General features: G+C 41.4%; 2 protein-coding genes across 5 annotated transcripts in view; both read left to right on the forward strand.

Annotated features, from left to right (window-relative positions):
• Positions 1-3,980: 3,980 nt before the first annotated feature.
• On the forward strand, positions 3,981-17,756 carry c9orf72 (C9orf72-SMCR8 complex subunit). 2 transcript variants are annotated; one of them, XM_070842193.1, is made up of 10 exons: positions 3,981-4,018; positions 4,978-5,451; positions 6,464-6,559; positions 7,047-7,111; positions 7,758-7,830; positions 8,604-8,720; positions 9,710-9,945; positions 10,116-10,173; positions 11,508-11,617; positions 16,376-17,756. In XM_070842193.1, the coding sequence occupies exons 2-10, from the start codon at positions 5,005-5,007 to the stop codon at positions 16,560-16,562; spliced, it is 1,389 nt and encodes a 462-aa protein (XP_070698294.1). In that variant the 5' UTR covers positions 3,981-4,018; positions 4,978-5,004; the 3' UTR covers positions 16,563-17,756. The 2 variants fall into 2 exon arrangements, with proteins under 2 accessions (XP_070698294.1, XP_070698293.1); XM_070842192.1 differs by having other exon boundaries at positions 3,995-4,018; positions 4,956-5,451.
• Positions 17,757-21,768: 4,012 nt separating this feature from the next.
• Positions 21,769-25,518, forward strand: part of kiaa1109 (KIAA1109 ortholog) — a 65,361-nt gene continuing 61,611 nt past the window's right edge. For all 3 annotated transcript variants that reach the window (XM_070843034.1, XM_070843035.1, XM_070843036.1), the window contains exons 1-2: positions 21,769-21,874; positions 24,271-24,400. In XM_070843034.1, coding sequence (XP_070699135.1) covers positions 24,301-24,400 — 100 coding nt within the window. In that variant the 5' untranslated portion in view covers positions 21,769-21,874; positions 24,271-24,300. The remainder of the gene's footprint in view (positions 21,875-24,270; positions 24,401-25,518) is intronic.

Consider the following 25,518-nt stretch of genomic DNA (forward strand, 5'->3'; position numbering starts at 1 on the left):
TATCCAAGTGATCAGCTGGCCAGCCATTTACTATACATGCATGTTTACGGTGACTAATGCTCCAGTTTCTTCACCTTTAAATAAATGAACAACACTTACACTCTGTGCTAACATGATAAGTCAGCAGTAGAATACACAGTACAGTCAGTGCTGTGTCAAATGTCCAGTAGTCTGACACGGGCTCCTTGTGTGGTCATTAGCGTGCAGGTCACAGCATTTGCAACCGGTGGATTCACAACTATGCAGCTAATTATGTGTGAAACTGTGAAAGGGAAGGTTTCATTTAGTGGGTGATTATAATTGCAAAAAAAGGGCATAATTTGGAGCCAGGGATGACTGAAGTTTAGACAAATGACTGGTGTTTCTTTTCACGCTCGCTGTGAGTGAGTTGCTTAGCAGGAAATAGGCAGCACAGACAGATTTACCTCCCACTGTTTGGAGCACATATAGATAGAATGACAGCTGAATATGACAGTGCGGCTGCAGAAAGAGAGCTGAATGATGAGCCGTGGATGAAAGTGGAGTCATGCTAATTTAAAATGAGGCCTTTCTACTGTCTACAATGACAAAGGTGCATTTCTAACAAAATCAGAGAGGTTGAACATTTGAGGAAGTTAGTTAAATCCTTTACAGATGAAGACTAAATCCAGGCGTTAGGAGAGGTGTGGAGAGGTTTGCTCAGGCGGCACACATGAAAGATGAAAAATTGGAATCCATACAGAGAGGTGTTGAGGGTGCACACAGAGGTCAGTGACACTCCCCCCTGTTTCCAGTCTTAAGCTTGGCTAACATCTCCAGCTTCCAGCTTCATACCAAAATAAAAGCCATAACAATTTCCTCATTTGAGTCTGGGCAAAAGAGGCAAATTAGATCATTTCCCAGAATGTCAAACTATTCCTGGAGTACATTCCTATACCTCATAGTACATGAGATACCTACAACAGTGATTATGTTTACATGCACACTAATTTAATACAGGTCATGCAAACAGCATATTCTGTTTGGGTCCTCTGAATTAGGTCTAACACAGCATTTTCTGATTAAGACGTGATATATGCCAATATTCTCCTTTGTGTCACACGGCCTCTCGCCCGTTCACGGTCAGCTCTGTGTGCGGTTAACAAGCCCACGAGCCAACAGTTTGCAAGGCCGGAGCAGAGATGCTGCCCAAAAAAGTAGATCCCACATTTCTGGTCAGAAGGAGAAACACGCCTGCTTTTAATTATTTCGAAAGACTTGGATATCAACAGTTTTTCTTGGATATATGCAAATATCACAACATTGGCCTTTTAATCGGGTGGCTGAAGGAATGAAAGAGGGAGGCTGGGGGTGCACGGTGTGGGATGTTGGTCTGCCACCGGTGGAAAACATCCTGTTTTGATGCAAAGACGCAAAATGACACAGCTGCTCCAATCGGAGTATGCACGGCTGCATGTTAACAGTAATATTAATGGAATAAAGAGTTTACAGGAACACTGTCCTCTTTGGAATAACAAAAACTGTCATATTTTGTGCATGTAAAGGTAATCATTGTTTAGAAAGAAAGATTAGATTAAACATTAGGAAATAGATGTACTCCTATATTTCCTGTTGAGACTGTGGAGGCACAGAGGTAATGTTGTGCTTCTGCGTATTTAGTGTAATGAGAAAGTTCCAAATGTGTGAATGTAACACTGGAGTCGGCACCTACTGAGGCAGGTGGGAAGTAACAGCCCTCCAAAAGTGGTACTTACACAGACAGATATTGTGGGCGACATACAGCAGCGTCCAAGTCTTGATCCCAGTGTGAGAAAAACAAGTAACAAAGAACAAAGTAACACCATTACGGTCTGCTCTGACTGTGGGTGGTTAGAGGGTCTGATCGCGTCTTCGTGGTGGTCTGCAGCCACAAATGATGTGACATGGTTATAGCAACACACAGTAGGTGGCTGGCGAGCGGTAATGAGGTAGGATTCATCCAAAATAAACAGAAACAATGAGATTTATTTTAATCTCTTCCTCGACTCAAACAACGGAGGTAAGACTTCTCAAAATAGCATTTGTGAGAGCGCTCAATCAATTTCTCATGAAGGGAGATTCAGGAACCGTTACGGTGCTTTGGAGGATGAAAAGAATTATAACAAGAGGGGAAAAGATCTTGAGGCACTTCTGTGTAAAGCAAGATGATGAGGTGCATCAGAATCCCTTTAATGGGGCGTGATTGTGGTTCAAAATGTTCAACCTCACAGGACCCTCATCAGGGAAGACATGATACACATAATAATAATGCCTTCTGATTTGTCGACAAGCCATCAAGAGTAAATTACCACCAAGAGTACAACTAAACATGTGGCATTATAATGATTTAGAGGAAAAATAATTCCACGGGTCGTGTTTGAGAGTTTTTACCCCTTTGTCTATATTAGTGGGAAGCCTCTCACCTCTGTTGCAGTAGGAATGCAATGCTGCACACAGAGTGCAATCACATCAGTTGGGCGGCCAGGAGCTACACAATTTGTACCAGCCGTTGATGGTCACCGACCTTGAAAACTTCAGCGGGAGCCAAGTTTTTTCTGCTGACTTGCTGGCTGACGGTCCACATACTGTTGTTGCTGAGCTCTGTAGAGGAAAAGGACTTTCAGTGGCTGGCTCTTCACGTGGCTCATAGCGTCCCTCAGACAGGACGCTGAATACTGTGGACTGAAAGACTGAAACCGCTCTCATGTCTGCTTGTTAAATAGAAAGCTGCAGGCCTGTAAACCTAACTCGGCATAAAGGCTGAAAGTGAGAACAGTTAGCTTGGTTCTATCCGAAGATCTGTCTCTGTCTACCAGCGCCTATAAAACTCACTATCACGTAACGTTTTGGCCGTTTCTTTTGCACAAAAGGTATGAAAACGACAATTTGTGGTTTTTACTGGGGGACCATGTGTCAGACTATTTCTTGAGCCAGAGGCAGTGACTTCCTGGAATCTTGTTGTCATTGTCAAGTTGCCAGGCAAGAAGACGAACAAGCATATTTCTTAAAATGATACGACACCACCAAAATGTCTTAGATGGCAGCACAGCACTCTGTGTAACTGTGATACATAATGAGGGCTGAATGTTTGCAGGAGCAACTCAGTGTCTGAACTGCTGATGAGCCACTTAGAGTCAGCAACATCAGCCGTCCCATCGGTGTGTTACCGAGCCCATCAGGAATAATGTGAGGAATTAGATGTGAGCTCAAGTGTGGCTACAGAGCATGGATGACTTTACAGCGCTGAGGTGTGAAGGTATTTGTGGTCCGACGGTAATTCGGATGCACTGGATAACTACATCGTGCAGCACACACTTTGACCCATTGCCTCTCTTTACTTGCTCTGTTCTGTGCATGTGTGAAAGAAGGGAACTCCTAATTTTCCTACAACGGACAAGTCCATTCTTAAAGCAAATGAGGATTAAGGGTGTTTAAAATTCTTCTAAACATGAAACTATGAGAGATGGATGAAGAAGAGGAAGATAAACACGGTCATGTCACTATCTTGTGACACACAATGATCTCCTGGTGGAGGTCTGCAGCCAGGTACTCTTGAGACATGTCTTGAATGCAATTAACAGTGGCAAGACTGACAGGAGAAAGAAACGGCAGCACGAGGTCTCCAGGACGAAGGTGGAGTTCCATAATGTGGACTCTTCACATAAAGACATTAGAAGGCAAACACACAATGCCTTTACATCCATGTGGATGACCAGGCTGCATGCAAATGAAGTGAAATAACTCATTTTCTGCAGGTGGCTCACTGGGATAAAAATGACATCATACACCCACTGTCCACTGCCACGTGTCGTGCGCTAGAGGTCGCTGTGCCTCCCGAGCAGTGGCTGACGTAGGCTGACGCACTAGGAAGTGTCTTGAAGACAACAAAAGTGCAGCAGGGTAATAACCAGCAAAGTCACATGCTGTGGTAATAACAGAGAAATTAAAATGAAAGGACGTTGGGACGTGTTCCTCTAGAAACGCCGTGGTGTGGCGATTCAGAACCAGAAGGCTTGAACAAGTAAGTCATGGCGATGTCATTCCTTTGCTCTGTCAGAGCGAGCTCAGCTAGCGCGAGCGAGCTGGGCTGGTTTCAACAGCCTGAGCTAGCCTGCTGCAAAAATATTGAATGATGCCAAACATTAATATTATTTCGTTCCTTACACGTCACCATTAAGCTGTACAATGTCAACTTCCTCCTTACATCGTCTCTTCCGTTCTGTTCTTACTTATGTAACATTAGATATGGAATTTACCACCAGATTCGGTTGTAAAAGCTGTTAATATAAAACCGCACTGCTTGTTGCAGATGCACACAGCTACCTGGAAACACAACAGCCATACACTGTGAATTAACAGGAGTCTCTGATCAATTCGGCATACGTATGATAAATAAATCAGCAGCTTTATCTCTCATTGGGTGTTATACATAAAGCTATGTTACGCCTTTATGAGTTACCGGCTACGTTATGGTATAGCTAGAAAAGTAAAAAATATAAAAGAGAAATATTACTGAAATAAGGTCTAAGTGTATTATGTAAAAATGCCGAATTCTAGAAAAGGCCATTAAGACTGGCACAGGCGTAGTCTTTGATTGAAATTGGTATGTGTTTTGTCACAAAATCAATTAAGCACAAAGTTACCAATTTCTTTGAAGGGAGTTTGGTGAAACCTTCGTGCTTAGAGAAAACATTTAGATTTTCATGTCCGTCAAACACGACACTGTCGGCAATGGAGAAGTTGCTTCTGGACGTATCAGCTGACTGAAACAACATCCCAAGCTAATGACTCATTCTCATTCATTCTCACTTAAAGCCTCAGATTTATTGAACCATGTGAGCTAAGAAAGACAATTTGATCATTATTTTTTTACAAAGAATGTGCTGCAGCTATTTTTACAATGGTGCACTTTACTAGTACTGTTAACACAAATGTTGCTGTCTGTGCTCATGCTGTAGGGTTATTATCATTTACTCTCAGACTTGGGAAGACAGTGACGCCTCTCCGATGTCTTCTGGCTGTCCGCCCCAGTCACCTGCTGTGGCCAAGTCCGAGGTAGCAGTCGACGGAGAATGCCCGCTGCTGGCTGCCACCTTCGCCTACTGGGACAACATCCTGGGTCCACGGGTGCGCCACATCTGGGCACCAAAGGGTGACCAGCTGATGTTCCTCAGCGATGGGGAGGTCACATTTTTAGCCAATCACACACTGAATGGGGAGATTCTGCGTAGCGCTGAGTGTGGCGCTGTGGACGTGAAATTCTTTGTCCTGGCGGAAAAAGGCGTCATCATCGTGTCTCTCATCTTCGACGGGGAGCTGAAGGGGGACAAGAACACATGTGCCTTGTCTATCATCCTGCCTCAGACAGAGCTGGCCTTCTACCTGCCTCTGCACACCATCTGTGTGGAGAGGCTAAAGCATGTCATCCGCAAGGGACGCATTTGGATGCAGAAGGTACCCTGGCATTCCTGCTGATCCTTTGGCTCCTCACTCCTGGGCACAAGAGGAGACAAATGATTACCCTTTATACGCGTAAAAACTTAACTCAAAATCTAATCTAGCTTTAGCTCCTTATTTTAATGGGCTATTAAGTAATACATCACCTCTGTTTTACCCATTTGGGATTGCAACAACACTTGCAGAATAATAAAGTTGCACAATCATTCATTCACAAAGAAATGCGTTCTTTAATTAGGTCTGAGAGCTCCTACAGAGAGCTAATGAGCAGGTAATAATAGGCGGTGACAAAACAACATTACGCACAACACGCTGCAAAATACGTCACCACTGCAGACCCTGCTGTAAAGGTGGGTCTGCTGGTTTGAATGTGAACCAGTAGCAAGTATTAAATAGCACTTGTGTATCAGTCCCCCACGTTCTCTCCTATGTTCCTGCTGTACCCTGTGGACGGTGTTTCTCTTGTCAGACTGTTCCCTCTGACATAGTAAATATTTTAGTAGGTCCTTTATTTTGCCTGATGCACCGGCAGTTCAGCCTGGTGCGCTGCACTGTTAGTTGCCTCGTGTTGCTTTTAAAACTTACAGTGTATATATCAGTGGACTGGTTGCCAGAGTTCTTATTGCTGACTAATACTTACTGGCCTAAGGGCTGGGTATCGATCGAGTGCTTTTTTTGGTACTGACCAAGCCTGATCTGGATGTGTCTTTTCTACTAAGTGTTGGAAACTGTCAATTACCCAAAGCTGCTTTCAAACGTCTGGTCAGAATGATAATATCTGGCCCGATATTTCCACATTGAAATGATTATTTTGGATTATTAAAGCAAAGTTCTTGTGCTACTGCTTGATTTGACATTTTGAGAAATTTGACCCCCGATTTTTTTTTTTTTTTTTTTTACATATGCTCATAACACGTTTCTGACAGAGTCCTGAGATGGCCCCGCTGTCGTCTGGCTTTAGTGTTTGTGCAGTGCTTCAATAAATGTTCCCACTTTCCTCCAACTTCAGGGCTACAACATCATCTCAGTACTGAGCCTGGAGATCGTCCCCATCATGGAGCTGTTGGCCTCTATGAAGACACACAGTGTGCCAGAAGATATAGATGTGAGAAGCACACACACACACACACACAACCTCATCCTCTCATGCTTCTGATACTGAACGATGAACAACAGGAATGTAGAGCTTTGGGAAACCTCTGTATATTTGTGAACATCATGGGGTTCAGTGACTGACTGAATTGAGTACAATCGAGTATGAAAACAACCGTTGTCTCCAACTTTGTTGAATTTCAGTTGTTTCGTTGTTTCACTTGTTTCTAAGAGCTCTAAATTATCCAGACTCTCTGCCTAGATAACCACCCAGTGTGATTCAACACATTTGTTCCCTTCTAATATGCAAATGCAACAGAAAAAAAAACCAGCACAAAGAAGCTCCCCAGAATCTTTCTTGCTGTTTCCTACACTGCTACGACTCTGCATTTTTGCATCTTATTTTCATCACAGTGCCTGAAAATGTGCCCATCAGCACTTTTGTCTTTTGTTGAGACCAATTTTAAAAATGACTCATTTGTTTCGCTTCCGCTGAGTAGATAAAAGACACCGTGCTAAATGATGATGACATCGGGGACAGCTGCCACGAGGATTTCCTTCACAAGTAAGCACTCCGGTACAGGCAAATGGAGACAGATGATGAACAATGCCCATTTAACACCCATCAACCTTCCGATGATGAGTAATGGCCCTCCACTTACCCCAAGTTTCCCCCAGAGGAGGGACGGAAGCTAAATCGCTGTTAGTGTTGAGAGTCCAGAAAGTCCTCTCTGGCTTTGAGGCTCCCAAATGCTCCGAGGTGAACAGGATTAGCTCAGCGTCCTGTGAGGATGGCAGAACATCTGTAATCTGCACACTTACTTGAATCTGAAGGATATTTATAGCTGATGAGGAGAATGACAGGCGTAATTGTTTATTTGAGATAATGTAGGCTCCAAATGAATCAGGCAAAATACTTATTTATTGTGAGCGATTGAGTGAGAACCTCAGAATATATTCACGAAGCCAGAAAATGAACCAAACTACACGAGTTAAAAGGCCAATTGAAGCATTACTAGGCTGTTGTGAATTTCCACTGGCCCAGAGCCAGTTACCATCTTAATTCGTCCTCTATGTAAGGCCTCATAAATGTTTCTCGGACTCAGTTCCTCTGTCTCAATCATTATTCCTAAATGCTGTCATTAATAATTAGAGCAGTGCTAATGATGCTAATTGGCACTAATTTGCATGTCTGTGTCTCTCTGGTTCAGGGCCATCAGCTCTCATCTGCAGACTTGCGGCTGTTCAATAGTGGTTGGAAGCAACCCAGAGAAAGTAAATAAGGTAAATTTACGGGATTATTGGCTGCAGACAGAATGCATCTACATAATTTACAATGTTTTGAAGTGTATTGTGCTGTTGTTTTGAGTTTAATGAGCACCTCATGCACTTTTCTCAGTCTCCGTTACTGCTAGTGTCAGTGTTTTGAGTTTCCGTCTGGGTTCAGCAGCACAGTTACTGCTGCAGCTCTTTGGGAAAAAAAGTACACAACGGCACACGTAAGATAGTCAAAATGGGCAGATGTTGGAATTAAAAGACAAATGGTTGGACGTGCTAACCGATGAGGAGAGCTAATATTGCAGATCGTACACTGTTTGTTTACGGGATCTGCAGCAGAGAACGGCTACTAACATTTTACCCACTGAATATCAAAGAGTACACAGTCTTAATTGGGAGCGTTATTGGCTTTAGGCCTGAAATGATTAAAACGCGCAGATTAAATGAAGTCTTTTATTTGTATCCAACATCCAGCCTCCATCCTAATGCCAGATTAAGGTCAAAAAACAAACTGTGGCTTCTTCAGTCAATTTTGTGCTGAAAGGAAGCTTTTTAAAAACATTTTGTGCTGACAGTGTGCACAAATCTGGCACTTTTTAATCCAACAATCAGCAAAAAAATTAAGGTCCAAAGAAAATGCCATTGATTTTCTGTGTATGTTGGAAAAAGGGAAACGTAACACAGCATGCGTACTGAAATCTGCCTACCCCATGGAATGGCTATGTTGTTCTAAAATATGCCCAAACCTGTTTTTCCTCACCTGAAATTTTTTTTTGCAGATTGTTCGGACTCTCTGCCTCTTCCTCACCCCGGCTGAGAGGAAGTGCTCTCGCGTCTGCAAGGCCGACTCTTCCTTCAAATATGACACAGGCCTGTTTGTTCAGGGTCTGCTCAAGGTAGCCACCAGTTCTCTCTCATTACGCAGTACGATGCGGTTTGAATCGGGGCCTGGTTATTGGTCTGCTTTGCCTGTTTGTTTGATGTTGCCCAGTTTGTTCTGACCTGATTTCTCTCTCTGACCTGAAATTGTTAGATATTTTTATTACTAAACTGCATAATCTGTTTTGGTACGTTCAGCGTTTTATGTTTCCTTCATAAGGTTTTATTTTTAATCATCCAACTCCAATATGCAAATGAAGACAGTGACATATATAAGTGCGTTCCAACAGTTTAGCGTTACTGTCGGTGTACTCTACTCACAGTTTTCTGCTCTCCAATTACTTGGGGTCAAAAGTGGAACTGAGCTTTTTGTGAAGATTTTTAGAGAAGTTACCACGTTATTTACTGCTGTTTTTCAAGACGAGGGCTCAACCTGTCTGTCTGCAGGAAAAGAATGAGAACAGCCAAAGAAACAGCAGAAAACTTAGTGGAGCTTGTTAGTTCAGTCATAAAGTGTCGGCATGGTAGACACACTGAGCTCCTGCAGGATCTTCGTACAGATTTCCACATAAACTGCAGTGTGGAACAAGAGAAACTGATCCAAGGAGCAACAACAACAAAAACATGGAAGCTTCTTGCTTGCAGAAAGTGGAATTATTTATTAAAGCCTGACATGACATGGATATAAGATGCTATGGTAGAGCTACTCTGACGCCTGGTCTTTGTTTATGTGTTGCATTTAAATTATACATGTGTATCGGGCATTGTAAAGGAGGATCTACTGTTGCTTCCTCTTACAGAAACACTGTGCTCCGTGCTGTCTGCACTGAAGGAACAGATTTCCTTGATACTAAGCAGAATGATACAAACATGTTCTTACACATCACATAAAAAAATAAAAATCAGATCACGCTGTGAGACCCTCTGATTTGAAGGGTTGACAGGTTGTCAGTATGGCCTTCCCTCCTCCATTTTAAAAATAAAAAAATTAAAAATGTATTCCCAGGACTCCACAGGCAGCTTCGTCCTGCCCTTCCGTCAAGTGCTCTACTCACCTTACCCGACCACGCACATCGACGTCGACATCAACACCGTCAAGCAGATGCCACCGTGCCACGAGCACACGTACAACCAGCGGCGCTACATGCGGTCGGAGCTCAGTGTGCTCTGGAAGACGAACAGCGAGGAGGACATACCCCCCGACACAGTCATCTACACTGATGAGACCTTCATACCCGACCTGTAAGCCACACACACACACACACACACACACACACACACACACACACACACACACCGCTCTTACTGTGTTTGTGGGTGGCAGGAAAGTTATAGTTGTGCATTTTTACTGCAGTATTTTATTTGCACAAAAAATTGCTAACATCACACCCACTATGCCTTTTTTTTCTTAGGAATATATTTCAAGACGTCGTGCATAAAGACAAGTTGGTGAAGTCGTTTATAGACGAGGTAAGAACACAGCAGCACTTCTTACCATGTTCTTGGATGCACTCAGAAGAAATAAGGAATGGAAAAAGTCCACAAGTCCAACAACAACGAGAACATAATTAATAACATAATAATGACCTTTCTCATTAGTCGAATTGTGATAATTTAAAAGGAAAATATAAATAAAAACATGGAAGAAAAAGTATTCCTATAACCATAAAGGGAGATGGGACCATACCCACTACACTATAAAGGAGCAGTCTGCCTAACATTAAGGTTCAGCCATAAACGCGATTCGTCATCCAAAACAAGAATACAGCAACACTCTTGAAGTCTTAGCTGATACCTCGAGTCAAATACCATACCCTGTGTTACAGAACTTTGCATAAATGTCCTTGTGCGAACCACTGGACGCCTCCAACAGTAGCTTGCTGCCATCCACGTGCTAATGAAAGGCAAATTGTAAAAGGCTTTGGATAGAAGCGCTGTATGAATGCAGCCATTTAGCATTTAAATCAAACAGCAAGTAAGCTTTGGAAGCTTTGGAAACTTTTTTGACTCAATATAGGAATATGCAAATTGTTCACATTTACCCTCCAAAGAAGCTTGTAACTGAATCGGAAATAGTAACATTAAGGAAAAAAGAAACGAAGGCTCAAGACTGGTTCCCTTTTAGTTCAACTTAAGTCGCCGTAGAAACATTCTTCCACACTGATTTCAGCCGTATGAGTGAACAGTGAAAGTGGAAGTGAAAATGGCATACCCAAAGCAACACAGTCACTGTTCTTCTTCCCTTTTGGTCACCATCAGGTCATGAAGCAGGTCAGATAACTGGTAAAAAGTCAGAGGTAGTCAAAGTGATACTCAACCAAATTTACAGAGGCAAAAAAGTACTGCAAGAGGAAGTGAATCTGGTGTTTTTTGATGTTTTTGGTTCCCTTTACCGTCTATAACTAACATGTTTTTACTGCAGTGTGTAGAATTGTGTGGCAGATGAATTTTCATATTTTCTTTAAGGTAGAGTGCCAGTGAGTAGACCAGCCCATGTAGCTGGCTGTAGCAAACACTTGAGCGATATGCTCCCACCTCACTGATAAAGTCCCCAGAGCCCATTAGATGCAAAACAGTCAGATTTATTCCCAAGGGTCACAACTCATCATCTGTTTCTATGACGTTGCTCCCAGAGTTGCAGTTACAAGTTTTTCTCAAGACAACAGCAATATGTTTCTCTCTCAAGGTTAACGCAAAGGAGGGCGGGGAGGAGGGGAGGGGGGGGTTGGGTGGTGTATTATTCCAGCCTCTTCCAGCGGAGCCGTAGCCTAGACCTACTAATTGACATCCTGTGTTGTACCCAGGTGTTCATGCTGAAGCCGGGCCTGTCCCTGCGGAGCACCTATCTGGCCCAGTTCCTGCTGCTGCTCCACAGGAAGGCCCTCACGCTGCTCAAGTACATCGAGGACGAAACGTAAGAGCTGTCACTGATACGACTTTAATCCAAATAAGAAAAAGGATTACTGTGTGGCGGCAGACCAGACACTCTCGCCCTCTGCTCCACAGAAAATCTCAAAAAATTCTGAATGCCAGAGATGATAATTCACTCATTTTTGCCTTGATTTGGCTCTGCAGCCAATGACCTTGCTCTAATAGCGACATCAGCACTGATCACTGCTGGCCCCCAACAGGGCAGTCAGCAAGAAATACCCTAAAGCCTTGCAGTCTGTGTCCTGATGTGACACACTTGCCCACGTTTGCAGTTAGTCATGTCAGGGTTCTGGTAACGCTATCCCCCGGGCTTTGTTTCTCAAGGTACAGCAAGCTCAGAGGGACAAAAAGATCAAACACAGAATCATAGGGAACTGACAACATTAGCTGCAGTTGAGACGCATCTGTTTGTCCCGGGTGAGGACTCAGCTGGAACGAATCTCAGACACCAGCTTGGTAGCTGGACAGTGGTGCCGCGGGGTGAGCGCGCAACCCCAGAGTTCTGAACCAGTGAAAATAAAACAATGTTTTGGACGCAGAGGGGGGAGACGAGTGTGGAGGAACACAGGCGCTGTGCTGCTGAGCAGTAGAAAGAACTCACACTGTTTGATCATGTGAGTCATCTCTCACCCTGCTGTAAATGAGGGAACAAGTATGACTGTGATGCATTGCAAACACTACTGCAGATGGCTTTGCGATATGCACAAACACAGTAAGCTGCTGAGTGTTTTGATGGAGTCCGATGATATCTGCATACTGTTGGTTTACGACAGCAGTTGGAATACTGCATACTGCAAGTCTTACTGAGGATAGCAAATGTCAATAATTTAACAGGCACTCTGCACGATCATTTTTCCACTAATCTTGCTCAGATGGGAGTAGAATATGATTCACAATCACTTAAAGTTTAATCATCTAAGTTACAATAGTGACACAATAGAAGCATAAAACTTGGCAGAACATAAAAGCCATACAGTTTTCTTTTACACGGTGTGAGTGTGTTTATATCAGACGGTGGTATTGAGCTGCCCTTCAAATGGGACCAGTCTCATAATGTATACGCATGTGGTGAAGTCTGTGTGTCCTTCAGAGTAGCCCATAAATGATTTGCCATTTGATGGCAACACAGAGGACGCTGGGGACTCTGGCTATGTCATTGCAGACAGTTAGCTGTTAACCCTTCATAGGGCACTCATTGAAATACTTAGAAATACATCAACCCTAGACCATTACTGGTGGTCATTACAAGACTCTTTTTACTTTTGTGAGTTTTTCAAAAAGAATTCAATGTTGTGGTGAAAATCAAGGTCAGTGAAGTTACTATATGGTTTCTTGCCGGTCTGTCATGTAGCCTGATTGTTGCTGATTGGCTCAGAGAGGTTCTACTGCCTCATGGTGAGGGAAGGGGGGGCATTTCGACCTCCCACTTCAGTTACCAAATATGGTCCCTTGCCCGATAAAGGGTTAAGGGCCTTTGTGCATTTCTAACAAACTATGTAATATTAGACTAAACATGAATAGAGCACGGCTGTAAACGTGTAGCTCCGGTGGTTCTACTGAAGTTATGTCTAGCAGAATTAGACTTGTAATGGTGCTAGAATTATCAGCTGTAAATGTATCTACAATAATTCTGATAATCATTTATCAAGCAAAAATGCTTAACATTTGATCCTTTTGGCTATTCAGATATTGGATTTACTGCATTTCTTTGTTTTACATCATTTTAAATGTCAAAACTCATTAAATCATTGTGCTTTTGACTGTAGATCAGACAAAACAAGTAAATTCAAGATGTTACTTTTAAACTCTTGCACTTATAATTTTATAATTTAATTTTGTAGCTTATATGAATAATAGTTATCACTCAATTGATCAATATAATTTGTTAGTTGCAGCCCCAGTTTGTTTATAGCAAAAGAAACCTTAAAGGTATAGCTCAGGTTCAGAGTCTGGTGGCTTTTAAGCGAGTGAAGAGAAAGAGAGAATGGCTTCAATTTCCTGCTGAATGGGCTGTCTGACATCAATATCAAGAAGTGAAAATATTCCAAATTTAGCATACGCTCAAACTGATACTGATTTCAGTCTACATTCAGTTTTTCTGCTCACGGCGTCCACGGCAGTGCATTGCTTGGAGTCTGCGCTGGGACTTCTGCCTGCTCCTCCAAACTCAGGAGTAATAAGTAATACACTAAATATGGATTAGCGCTACCTCACTTCAAATAATCTGAACTATCCCTTTAAATGATATGAGCAAAATATAGCCTGGCTGATGATGAGTCAGGCTCACTGGACTTGTTTATGATGGTGATTGGTGTTGGGAAGAAACTGGGAGGAGGCAGCTGGTTGTCGAGCTGCACTGGGTGATCAATCCTCAGCATCGTCCCAGTACGACAGCCTCCCCATCGACACAGCACAAGTGTTTGGTGAATAATGTGCTGAGCAAGAAAATCACGCAAAAGGAAGCACATGCCATGGCTTGTGAGCTCCACTTCTGAGAGACACGGGAGCAGTGCCAGAGATGACATTTTCCTCCCCATCATCATCATCGAAACACCAAATTATGTTTTTATGATCACCATTTGATCACTGACAAGAAATTCTCATTCCTCTGCCCCCCCCCCCCCCCCCCCCCCCCCCCCCCCCCCCCCCGCCCCTCGGGCGTAGAAATGAGACTGTAAGCCAGGTTGCAAGGTGACCTGGTTTCTTTTGATGGCCTCATACCAGACTTTGCATCAATACGTCTCTCATTTAATCAGTCACCAGAACATTTGCTAAATGATAAAACATGTCACAAGCCAGTACTACTAATTATTGTCCTCTGTAGGGACCTTGTTTACTTCTTTGTAGAAGAACTAGAAATGACTGTACCTCTAGTCAGGCTCTGGCCCCATTAGGGTTACAGTAAGCACCCCCTGGCTCGGCTCCACAAGAGCCTCCTTGAGCCCCAACAATCCATCTGAGGCGCTGCAGCCCAACGTGTCGTCGGCTTTCCCCCCAATTTTTTCCATGTCTCCCTCCCCGTGGTGACTTGGTCATTGCTCCATCTGGGCTTGACTCATCTCCTTCTGTGCTCACCAACAGTGGACTGACCTTCCCACTCCTTCCAGGACAGCAGTCGCTCCCTCACTCTTCTTCTACATCTACATGATTCAGATTTTGTCTTAATCCTCTACTGTATTTAATCAACAAGGAATATTTCCAGTCCTTGGCCTTGATACTATGTACTTATGTTTGGTACTAATGTTGATGCATTTCAGACACATATTTCACCTTTAACTGTATGTAAGCAGAATCCGTATCAGTGTCTAGTATCCTGGCAGTGAGAAAGCTTATGGAGCAAGTGATTTATCTGCAAACTTGATGACGCAGCATCACATGAGACACTGGGCTTGCTGGAAGTTCTTACTCCATTGCATCAGTAAATACAAACAAGCCTGTGTGCACACAAAATGCTAATACAAATGGGCTCTGTCAGTTTTTGAATCTTGCTCTTTTGAAAACTGCATTATTCATTTTGTGTCACCATATTGAAACTTTTAAGAAATACGCAAACGAGTGGTTTTATTCTAACAGTGGATCCCTTGAGTCTAATGTGAAAGGTGTCGCTGACTCTGCAGTACCCCTCAGCATGGTAGCGCCTTTCAGCTCGCTCTCCTGTTCCGGTTTCACGACCCGCAACTTCAACATTTTGATTGACTCTCGCGGCTCTCATCAGCACGGTCTGTAGCCTCAGCAGGCAGCTCGTCTCTGTGACGAAGCTTCACGAACCCGCGCTGCACTTCCTGCTGCAGCACCAGAAGCAGACACGCTTAGAGACTAGCTAGTGGGCACGGCGGAGCGTTTAGCGGCTTAAGAGCCAGATATTTCCCTCAAGAGTTTGTGGAGCCCAAAAAATAGCTAAAAAGAATGAATGTTGACAAGATGACTCCAAATGAATGCTAATGTTACTCTGTACCTGCTGGTGCAACTGATGCATTTAAAATGTCCAAGGTCAGTGGTTGTAGAGCTCTAGTCTTACTCGTACTATGGTCTATTTAAAAAGTTGTGAAGAAAAGAAAACAGAGACACAACTCATGATAAATGTTAAATGTTAGAAGTAACACATTAGATATGACACATATATGGCTTCTGTATTAGAGAGATATCACGCACAGGTGATCACTATTCTACTGGGGCACCATAACAGCTTCATATGTTCAGTTGTACATTCAAAAAGGAAATACACATCTTTAAATTACAACATGCAATAATTTATTGATTGATAGAAATGACAGATATCTATTTTTTCCATCTAAATATTACAGGAAATGTTACCATGATGTCACAAAACATTATGTTGGTTTATTATTTTCCTCCTGTTTCTAAAATGCTTCCGATGTTTCCCAGAGATGCCCTTTTGTCTGAATACATATCTCTCACTCACAGAGACGGCACTAACTACACAAGCAAGTTTATTATTTGTGTGCCTGTGCGAGAGCATAAAAGCGGTCTTGTTTATGACGATGCTAACAGCCTGAGGTCTGAGGGCATACTATTTTACAGGTGCCTTGACAACATTGTTTATGCTCTCAGTTGCCTTCCTGTAGCAGCATACATAATTCATCCTGGCGTGGCATTCCTGTGCACAGCTGCAACCCAACTAAGATGCTAATGTATATCCTCCGATCCTGACTATTGTAGGTTGCTAGCAGTTACAATACAAAGCCTCTCTCTCTTCCCCCGCCCCCCCCTCCCTTCACAGGCAAAAGGGCAAGAAGCCATTTCGATCACTCCGCAATTTAAAGACGGACCTGGACCTGACAGTGGAAGGAGACCTGAACATTGTGATGGCCTTCGCCGAGAAGCTGAGGGCGGGACTGCACTCGTTTGTGTTCGGGAAGCCGTTCTACACCAGCATGCAGGAGCACGAAGTACTCATGAGCTTTTGACTCCAATCTTCACCTGCACTTTATGTATTGGGCGGTTAATGGAAGCCGACACTTTGCTGTATTGTTTTCGGTTTTACTGTTACATGAATGCATGCATACTTTTGAGACAAGGCTGCTTGTAGCCCGAATATTTGTCTCTGCTTTGCGGAAATGAAAGAAACATTTTGCCTTTTCTTTTGTTTCATGATCAATACATGGCAAGATTTCAAAGACTGATTGTTTCTGCTGTTATGAGCCATCAGGATAAAAGTTTTGATATATTGCCTTGATCAACTGTAAGCATAATGTGAGTTTAATGTTTTTAGAAGGCTTAAATTATTCTCTTTGGGATGAATTATTCATGCATTCTATGCCTTCTGTTAACAGAGGGTCTGTATTAATTTATGGTGTTAAAATTGGCTGATGTGCCCACCAGGACATTTGCAGTTTAATTAAAAGTTTATTTTATTTATTTATTAAAACATTAGTTATTAGGTTGCTCACTTCCTGTGTTATACGGCAGCAGCTGGCTGGCATTTGAACCTTTTGAACTTGAGGTTTGCCTTTTTAAAAAAAATTCAATTAATGAAATTGTGCTGGATGTGGATGCTGCAGATCAAGTGGCATTACAAAAAAGGCTGTGAGTAATCATGAAGCATGCGGATTTCATTTACGGAAAAGACAAAAGCACTGTAGCAAGCGATGAAATCTTATCACAATCCATCCTGACAAAGCAGATCTGTGTGTGCAGCTGACAGCGAGCGTCATTAAATGCATTCACCCAGTTGTGCGTAAAATGGATTTGCACTGATTTTTCTTCTTTTTTTTTTTTTCCCTCCTCCCACAGTGACAACTAAGCTATTTGCTGTTTGGATTACCCATCTTTACTGCAAACGTACATTTCCTGCAGTCTTAAAGTCAAGCCATCTAGTTAATGTGCTTTGAGTTTGGCTTCCAGAAATGCAAATTATTTTGACATTGAGTTGATAATATTGTGACATTCTCCGTATCCCTACATTTACATATCATTTTGAATGCAGAACATTAGTTGCCACTTGGAGAGACAGTCACACCACGTTTATCAGGAATGCATCAAGTGACAGACATGTTTTCTTTTCTACATTTCACCCCTTTGCCTCCCTCCCTTTTACTTTATTGATGATGATTTTCTAAAAGTGAACTTTAGTCAGCTCGTGAAGACCGCAATGAATATTAAAAATGAATAAATTTAATATATTTTACACTCTTTTTTTTTTCAATTTAACCAAATGTTTTATGTGCTATTTAACTGCTGATAGCCGTGTTAGCAGCACTGTGAAGCTGCACTGACATTTTCTAATTAGCACTAAACTCAAAATAAAGCTGAAGCTGATTAGTTTTTCAGGTATTTCATTCAAAACCAAAAATATCAACCTGATACGCTGGAGGAAAGTCTTCAGATCATCAACCTAATTAGGGTTCATCACCCTGGCACCATGAACATCTGTGCAGCAGTAGTAGAGATATTTCTGCCTGGACCAAAGTGGTGAACTTACCAACAAACTGATATCCCTTGAGCCACCCCGCCACCGTGGCTAATGACGCAAAGTAATCTGTAGAAGAATGAAATGAGATTAGAGTCGAGAGAAACAAACAAGGTAAAAGTTGCCCAGACTCCTCAAACAGCAAGCTCCGGAGCTGAAGGAGCTCTGATAACAAAGATCGAGATCTCTGGTCGATCTGAATCTGTGAGGTTTAAAAAGCCCTGAGGTGTCTTCAGGGATCACGACCCCCGCCTTAAAAGTAAAACCAGTGAAATACCAGACATTGTTTAAGAAAGCTAATAGGCACAATAGAGCAGGGTAAAATACAAGCAAAGTAATGTGTTTGTTTAGTTCAGCATTAGAGATGCTGGCCCCTTGTAACTGGAATTTATGTGCGCCCTCTCTAGCTGGGGCCTTCACATCCCTACTGATGGGAATACAGATCCTACTCAAACATCACTCTGATTTCTACACCCTGATCGGGTTAATGGAACTGGGCGAGCCAGATCTGATGTATAATGTTTCCTTTTACTGCAGAAAGGTAATAGACCCTCAGTATTTGATGTCTTGATATATATAGTTGAGGAATCACACCTTAACATGTGGCAGCGTGTCACAGTGGAAATAGATATCCTGTTGAGACCGAGCGGACGTGTGCGGTGTTGTTCCTAAATTAGCCCTGAGAACACAGCATATATCTGATCAATCAGTCGGATACACACCATCAATTTTAATCTGCGACTAACCACCTTTTCAAGATGTAGCTCACTAACATTAAACAATAATAATAGTAATTGGTCTGTGGGGGTCAGACAAAAAATAAATAAAAAAACAAACATTGTAAAACGGGTTAATCAGTGAGGCAGAAATAATGAGCCACTTTAAGTGAGGCAGTTCATGAACTGATAAGTCTTTCATAACCTGACTGCAGTTTCTTTGAGGTGTGTTTATCCACAGGCCAAATGATATAATCTATGAGGAAACAGCTTTTTCCAAACCACTGGCTGAAAAAAGGCAGTTTGAAGACTGTAGTCTGTCTATAATTGCCTCAAGCAAGAAAATTATAATTAGGTGTCCTCTAGAGGGCCTTGAACTATTGCATATTTAAAACAAGAGGGGAGAGAACCAAAAGCGAAGCTGTTAATTACGAATGGAATAACTGTAGCGACTGTAGCAGGGACCTCCTTCAGGAATTTAGCTCACAACTCAGGAAAAATAATTCATGTGAGATATGGATTCTTTTAAAGCCAAAGCCAAAATAGGTTGGTCTTGAGGGGAAGGCTTGATTGGCAGGGAAAAGCTTTGAGCCCAATGTTTGGCACCTTTTCAGTAAAACGACTCCTACGTGTTCTTTTGGGAGGCTTTGTTGTTGTGACTAAAGGAGGGCATGACAACAGCCTCTTACATTAAACAGTACCCTAGAGTTCTGGCAATTCTTCGAGATAACAAAGAAGTCTATGTTGTACCTTAACTGTTTCTCCTGCTTTGACATCAGATTGTTTTTGAGAAGAACAGGAAATCAAACGACTTCTTGCATTCTTTCCTTTTGGCTCCCACGATAGAAGATAACTGATGTAGCTACTTAAAAGTTCAAGCTTTATCAACTAATTTGTGTTAAGTTGGGGATTGTGGGAGTGTCGAACTAGTTCAAGTAACAGAATCTGTTGCAGAGGTGAAATTGATTGGAATCCATCAAATGGAAAAATAAAAGTTTCCGTATCCTGGGATCTCAACATCTACTTGATGCATTAGCAGAAAGTTTAGAGCATTCATGGTTCCCAGAGGATGAATCCTACTGACCTTAGGGATATCCCTGACTCAACTGACTCAACGACATTAGCATCAACGTTTTCTTATCGTGTGAAATATCTCAACATCTACTTGATGGATTAGCACAAAATTTAGAGCATTCATGCTTCCCAGAGGATGAATCCTAATCCCCAAGAAGTCCCTCGACATGTCTTACAGTTTTAAGTAAAGTGTCTCAACAACTACCGGGTAGATTGGCACAAACTTTGGTTCAGACATTCTTGCTCTCCTCAAGATGAACTCTAATAACGGCTTTCATACAATGTCTTGAAGGTCTGGAAAATGCTTAATTATAACAGTTATGGTTTCAAGGCTAGAGATATGCTTGGATTTGAATATACTCCTCGAAATATGTTTGATTTTCAACATAATCTGATGTTACAGCCACACAACCACACGTGTAAACCGAAAATCTAAATAGAAACAATTATTAAAGTAAATTATCCCGTTAACCTTTTTGTTTGTTGTGTGACAATATGCAGCGATTGCTGTGGGTATGAGGGAATTATATGAACTTTATCTTTTGCAACTGCATTTACAGTAGCAGTCATGACCATAAAGGCTTCAAGAAATTTTTGTTTTAGGTACCTTGAAAGAGCTTGAAAAAGCTGCATTAACCTTGTAATAAGTTTGATTCATTTAACATTTTGATTTGTTCAGATTGTCCAACTTGAAATATAGGATTTGAAATATCTATAATATAGTTCATACATGAGCTCGGCAACAAACTTCAAGTCTCCCTATCACATCTAACTATTCTTTGCAGGTATTTAACTAAACAGCACTGTAAAGGAATAGGAACAACTTGTATTTAAAAAACTAGCACACACAAATGTTAAAATAGTAGGAAAACTAAAGAGTTATTGTTAGAATTCATTGTAGTAAAATATCTTATTTTACCATTCACAAAAAACAGGACTAGCTTAATGGAAATCATCTGAATGGAAATGTGCTGCTAAACATAATAAATCTAGCTGGATAAAAATATGTCTGACATGAATTTTAAATTGAGATTTATTGTATTAAGTTATAAATGTGTATACAATGAGGAGAGTGTGGAACAGGCTGAACATAGCGTTGATTTTGACCAGCCTACATAGTAGACTTTCTGTTTGTGTATGGTGGGAGAGAAGAACACATATTGTAGACTTCTCTAGGATAAGCTATATTTGGGAATGCAATGTCAGCGAACAGTACATTTTTTATTTATAGCTTACCAACCACAACAAACATGCTGCTTTGAAGCATGTGGGCATGGAGAGGTCCCACCAGCACTGCATTTCACTGCTTCAGAAACTCAGTAGCCTCTATTCCCCAGCTGGCCAGAGGCCTTCATTTACTGAGATGGACTGGGAAGGAAATCTGCAAACTTTCTGTATCAGAGAAATATTTCAAAATTGTACCTAAATGATGAGGTAAAATTCACGACATGATCCACATTTAATGTACATTCCCTGCTTGTTTTATTTTGTAAATTGCTGGATCTACAGTCTAAGTGATCTCTTTGCTTAATACTTTTAGTTTAACACTGACTCGTGAAAATTAATAAACCATATTTTCCATTTGTGAATTACTGTAATTAGTTTTTTATGTACATTTTTACAATGCTGCTGTTTTTGGTTTTAATACTCTGGAAAACTTTAATAAACAGAGAATCAAAGAGCTTCAGATGTAGGTAAATGGCAGAGAATAGCATCAAAACAGCACAGCTGAAATCCACTACTATAAAAACATTCATGCTGATAGGTAGAAGAGCCTGTCTGTCAACTGTGTGGGCGTGGCCTCCCTCACGCTTGCCTCTAATTGGTCAGTTTCTTATTCGCCATGTTTCCTATTGGTCGGTTCTGTCGACAGAACCGGAAACGATGTTAACTAGCCGTCTGCCAGGTAAATATTCAACAGAGGATGCTAGCTGTGCCCATGTCTGACACGACAAAAGGACAGCAACTCCTGAATAACTGGAGCAAAGATGAAACCACATGCTTTATCGGGGACATTAAGGTATTTTACGACCACCGACTGACTTGTTTTCACAGTTTGAGAAAAGAGAAGTTATTGGGTGCGGCCTGCTGTCATTAGCTTTCAAGCTAACCTTAGTGCTAACGTTATGATATTTAGCGGTTAGCTTAATAACTGCATTATCCACAAGCTAAACCGGCATTAGCTAAGAGGCTGGCTGTCCGTGCTGGATGGGTCTGCAGCCTCTTGTGCTAATGTTACGAACGCCATCAAAATGTTAAGCAACAGCTCGTCTTTGTGGCTAGTGCGGAGGATAATGCTCAGCTAGGAAATTACTCCAGACATGGGATTAGCTAGCTAGGTGTATGGCTGGTGTCAGATATGGCTGCAGGTACCAGCTCACATCTGAAGTCAGTTGAATTGTTAATGAAGCGATTGGCCATGATGAACTCTAGCTAAACACGTAGCGTTATGTCGAGATAGAATTTCGTATCGATGATGGCTCCACCAGTTAAAAATGTAAACAAAGCCACAAACAATCAAGTGCCCTCCACTAGTTCCTGTTCTCTTGTCGCCTTCATGTTGTTGAACGATAAACACTCAAACAAAACCGAAATTTATTTAGATTAAATGTTAGATATAATTAGGTTAAACTGCTGTTTTGTGAATGATCTGTGTGTCCAAGAAGCCTGTCCAGCCAGTCCCAAAAGGTCTCAGGTCATATTCAACAAGGTGTGTCTGTAGCTGATAAGCGAGGTCAGAGTTACATTAGTAGTCAAGAGTTTGGGAGCAGGGTGAAATCTGCCAGGTGTCGTTGCCACTGATATATGTATATATGTATGCCACTGTATATGTCAGCCCACATAGATATGCTATGTTGTTTTTAACGTTGACGTATCTAGATCAACAGCAGCAGAACTTAATGCCCAGTTGCTCCATCTGACAGAACTACCTACTTCTAAAACAAAACTGAAAACACTCAGGTAGCTCAGGTAGTAGTTACAGGTAACTGTGATGACTCACTGACATCTCACAGCTGTTGACAACAACAACATAATCTCTGCTCATATCTCAGAAAGTATGTAGGGCACGACTCAAAATCTAAATTTATAGGAATATCTGTGTTGGGATCCATTCAGATGAACTGAATCATGGTTAGGGCGTGTGTGAGAGAGAGAGACACACACACACACACACAAACATACATCATGTGACATTTAAGTGAAGTACTGTGCTTGTGTGGAAAAAAAACCTCTTACACTGATTAAGTTCTTTCAAGTACAGTTGACTGCCTAAATGAGGTTTTGCCTGCTGCCTAATTTGATGTAAATGTAGCATCAAATTCAGAGACAATGTGCTCACTAAGGTAGAGCTCTGGGTCTGTTTGCACCTCAGTGCTTCACAGACAATGCCATTTAATGTGGATTAGATAAGGATTTGTATTTGTGTGTATTTGAATCTGTGTGTGTGTGTGTAATTATATTCATGCTTTTGACTCCTAAGCATGGGCTGACTGAGATCACAGCTTGCACTTATAGCCCCCCCCCCACACACACACACACACACACACACACACATACAGCACCCTTTCACCAGCCCCCTGCCTCACACAAACAAAATACAATAATCCTTCCTGTAAAAGCAAAGTCCACCTCGCCAAACACAGCCTATGTCCTCATGACATGCAAAGTCGTTGCACATGTAATGCTAGTTATGATCACGTGATGTTACGCTTAGCGAGTTTCTCCTGCTCAACTCTAGTGAAGGGTTGATAGCGTGCAAATGATTTGAAGTCTTGAACAACAATTCAAAAACTGTACGATACAGTTATGTACTACAATCGCTTGCACTTTTTTATAAATATGTTGGCACCATATGCAAAATGATTGTTATGAAAGTTAGCTTTTGCCTACAGAGCCTCATCTATCCACTTTTCTACTCTTCCTCCTTTGCAAAATCACCTGTATAATTATATTATGTGATTTCATTATTCATTCAAATAATTATTTACCTGTGTTGATTTGTTTTGTGACCTATACAATTCTAATCACCTTACCTATGCAAATATAGCTTAAAATAATCCGCTCATCAGCAAAAAGCTTGCATGTAGTATTTTGTTTGTTGAGTAAAGAAATTGCATCTCTGCTCGCAACAATTGACTTAATTATATTTGATAGAATCACATTTTGCAGTGGTTTTTATTTGGTTTAGGTTTGTTGTACGTCGTTATAAGGTGATAAAATTAGAATTTGTTTTTTCCCCCTTCAATCTTCTTAATTGTATGCCTCACAATTCCATCTGCCACCATTTCAATTTTAGAAGTGAGTTCCAAGTAACCGTCTCTTCCGGCAAAACAAACGCGGCACCCACATCAAAGATATTTCATACACATTGTCTTGTAAAACTTTGTCTCTTTGTTTTCCTTTGTTGTGGTGCAGTTTTAGACGTCAGACTGAGAGCCTGTAGCCATGGATGGGCATGTTGCCAAAAACAGCACTTTCCCCAGCTTTGTGGATCTGGATGACTTTCTTACCAAGCACAACTCCAACTTCATCTGGCTCCTCGTTGGTAAGTGCGCTGGGTGTTCCCTGTGGGAACACGATGCAGATCAGAGGATATTTTCTTGAGACTTAAAGTAATTTGTCCCATGTGATCTATTCAGCATTTTAGTGGCTTAGCAGTTCTCTGGTGGATGTGCTATTGCTTCTTTTGGTCTAAATGATTATGAAAAATGTTCACTATTGTCCTGCCAGGCTCACACATTGGCTATTTGGACGTGTGATAATATTATTTCAGTCCTGTCAAACTTCATACAAGTGTGATGAAGTTCTCTACACCCACTTAAATTACCTTATACTCATACTCATTTAAAAACATGTTAATAGTTCAATATTGGGGGTATAGCAGTGGCTCCTTTGGCAAATAATATAAAGAAATTTGATAAAGAGGTAGGCAAGTACTTAATTCAATATTTGTTCATAATAAGTTCTTTCAAACTGAACTTTGTTGCATTGTGGTGCAGGGTATATAGTTTGTTGAAACCCTCTAATTTGTTTAAGATCTCATTTCATGGAAGATTTTATTTGCTGTTAGTGCTTTAATCACGTTGACTGTACTAACTTTTAATTGTGATTTAATTTGATTAAAGTATGACAAATGATAGTTTCCACTTATTACTGAGTCCAGGTGTACCAACAGTATTGCACGGCTCACAGACTTAAGCAGTCTTTGTATGACTGCAACATCTTCAAGCTGGAAAAAAAAAAAAAAATCATTTGGGGAAAAAGAGATCAAACAAATCCTTTAGTGCAGCAGTAAAACCCAGCAGTCAGCCCACATATGAAAGAATAAGTACTCGCTATATTATTTCCATCTGCTACATTCCTTAACAAATAATTTATTAGATAACATTTTCAGGTGGAACTCATGACAAGTTTCCAAATGTATTACTATTGTGACTTCTGCTGTTATGCTGCACTTATTCCTCTGCACTGATGAGTGTGTGTCATGTCGGGACCTTACAAATAACAAGGAAATTCACATGTATAATTAAAGAGGTTGACTTTTGAGAGGAAAAAACAAGCATTAGAGATTATATTTGAAAGTATAGACCTGCTTTACTGTTAAGCCAATAAACATCTCTGTTGTAGAGAAACTGTTCCAAGCATGAGAAAACAAACCATGTT

This window comes from Pempheris klunzingeri, chromosome 13 (assembly GCF_042242105.1).
Source record: "Pempheris klunzingeri isolate RE-2024b chromosome 13, fPemKlu1.hap1, whole genome shotgun sequence".
NCBI lineage: Eukaryota > Metazoa > Chordata > Actinopteri > Acropomatiformes > Pempheridae > Pempheris > Pempheris klunzingeri.

Bases quoted from the DNA above. Each gene is read 5' to 3' on its own strand.
- c9orf72 (XM_070842193.1), top strand. From the start codon at position 5,005: ATGTCTTCTGGCTGTCCGCCCCAGTCACCTGCTGTGGCCAAGTCCGAG. The intron at 8,721-9,709 runs GTAGCCACCAGT...ATGTATTCCCAG, and splicing joins TTGTTCAGGGTCTGCTCAAG to GACTCCACAGGCAGCTTCGT. The intron at 9,946-10,115 runs GTAAGCCACACA...TTTTTTTCTTAG, and splicing joins GAGACCTTCATACCCGACCT to GAATATATTTCAAGACGTCG.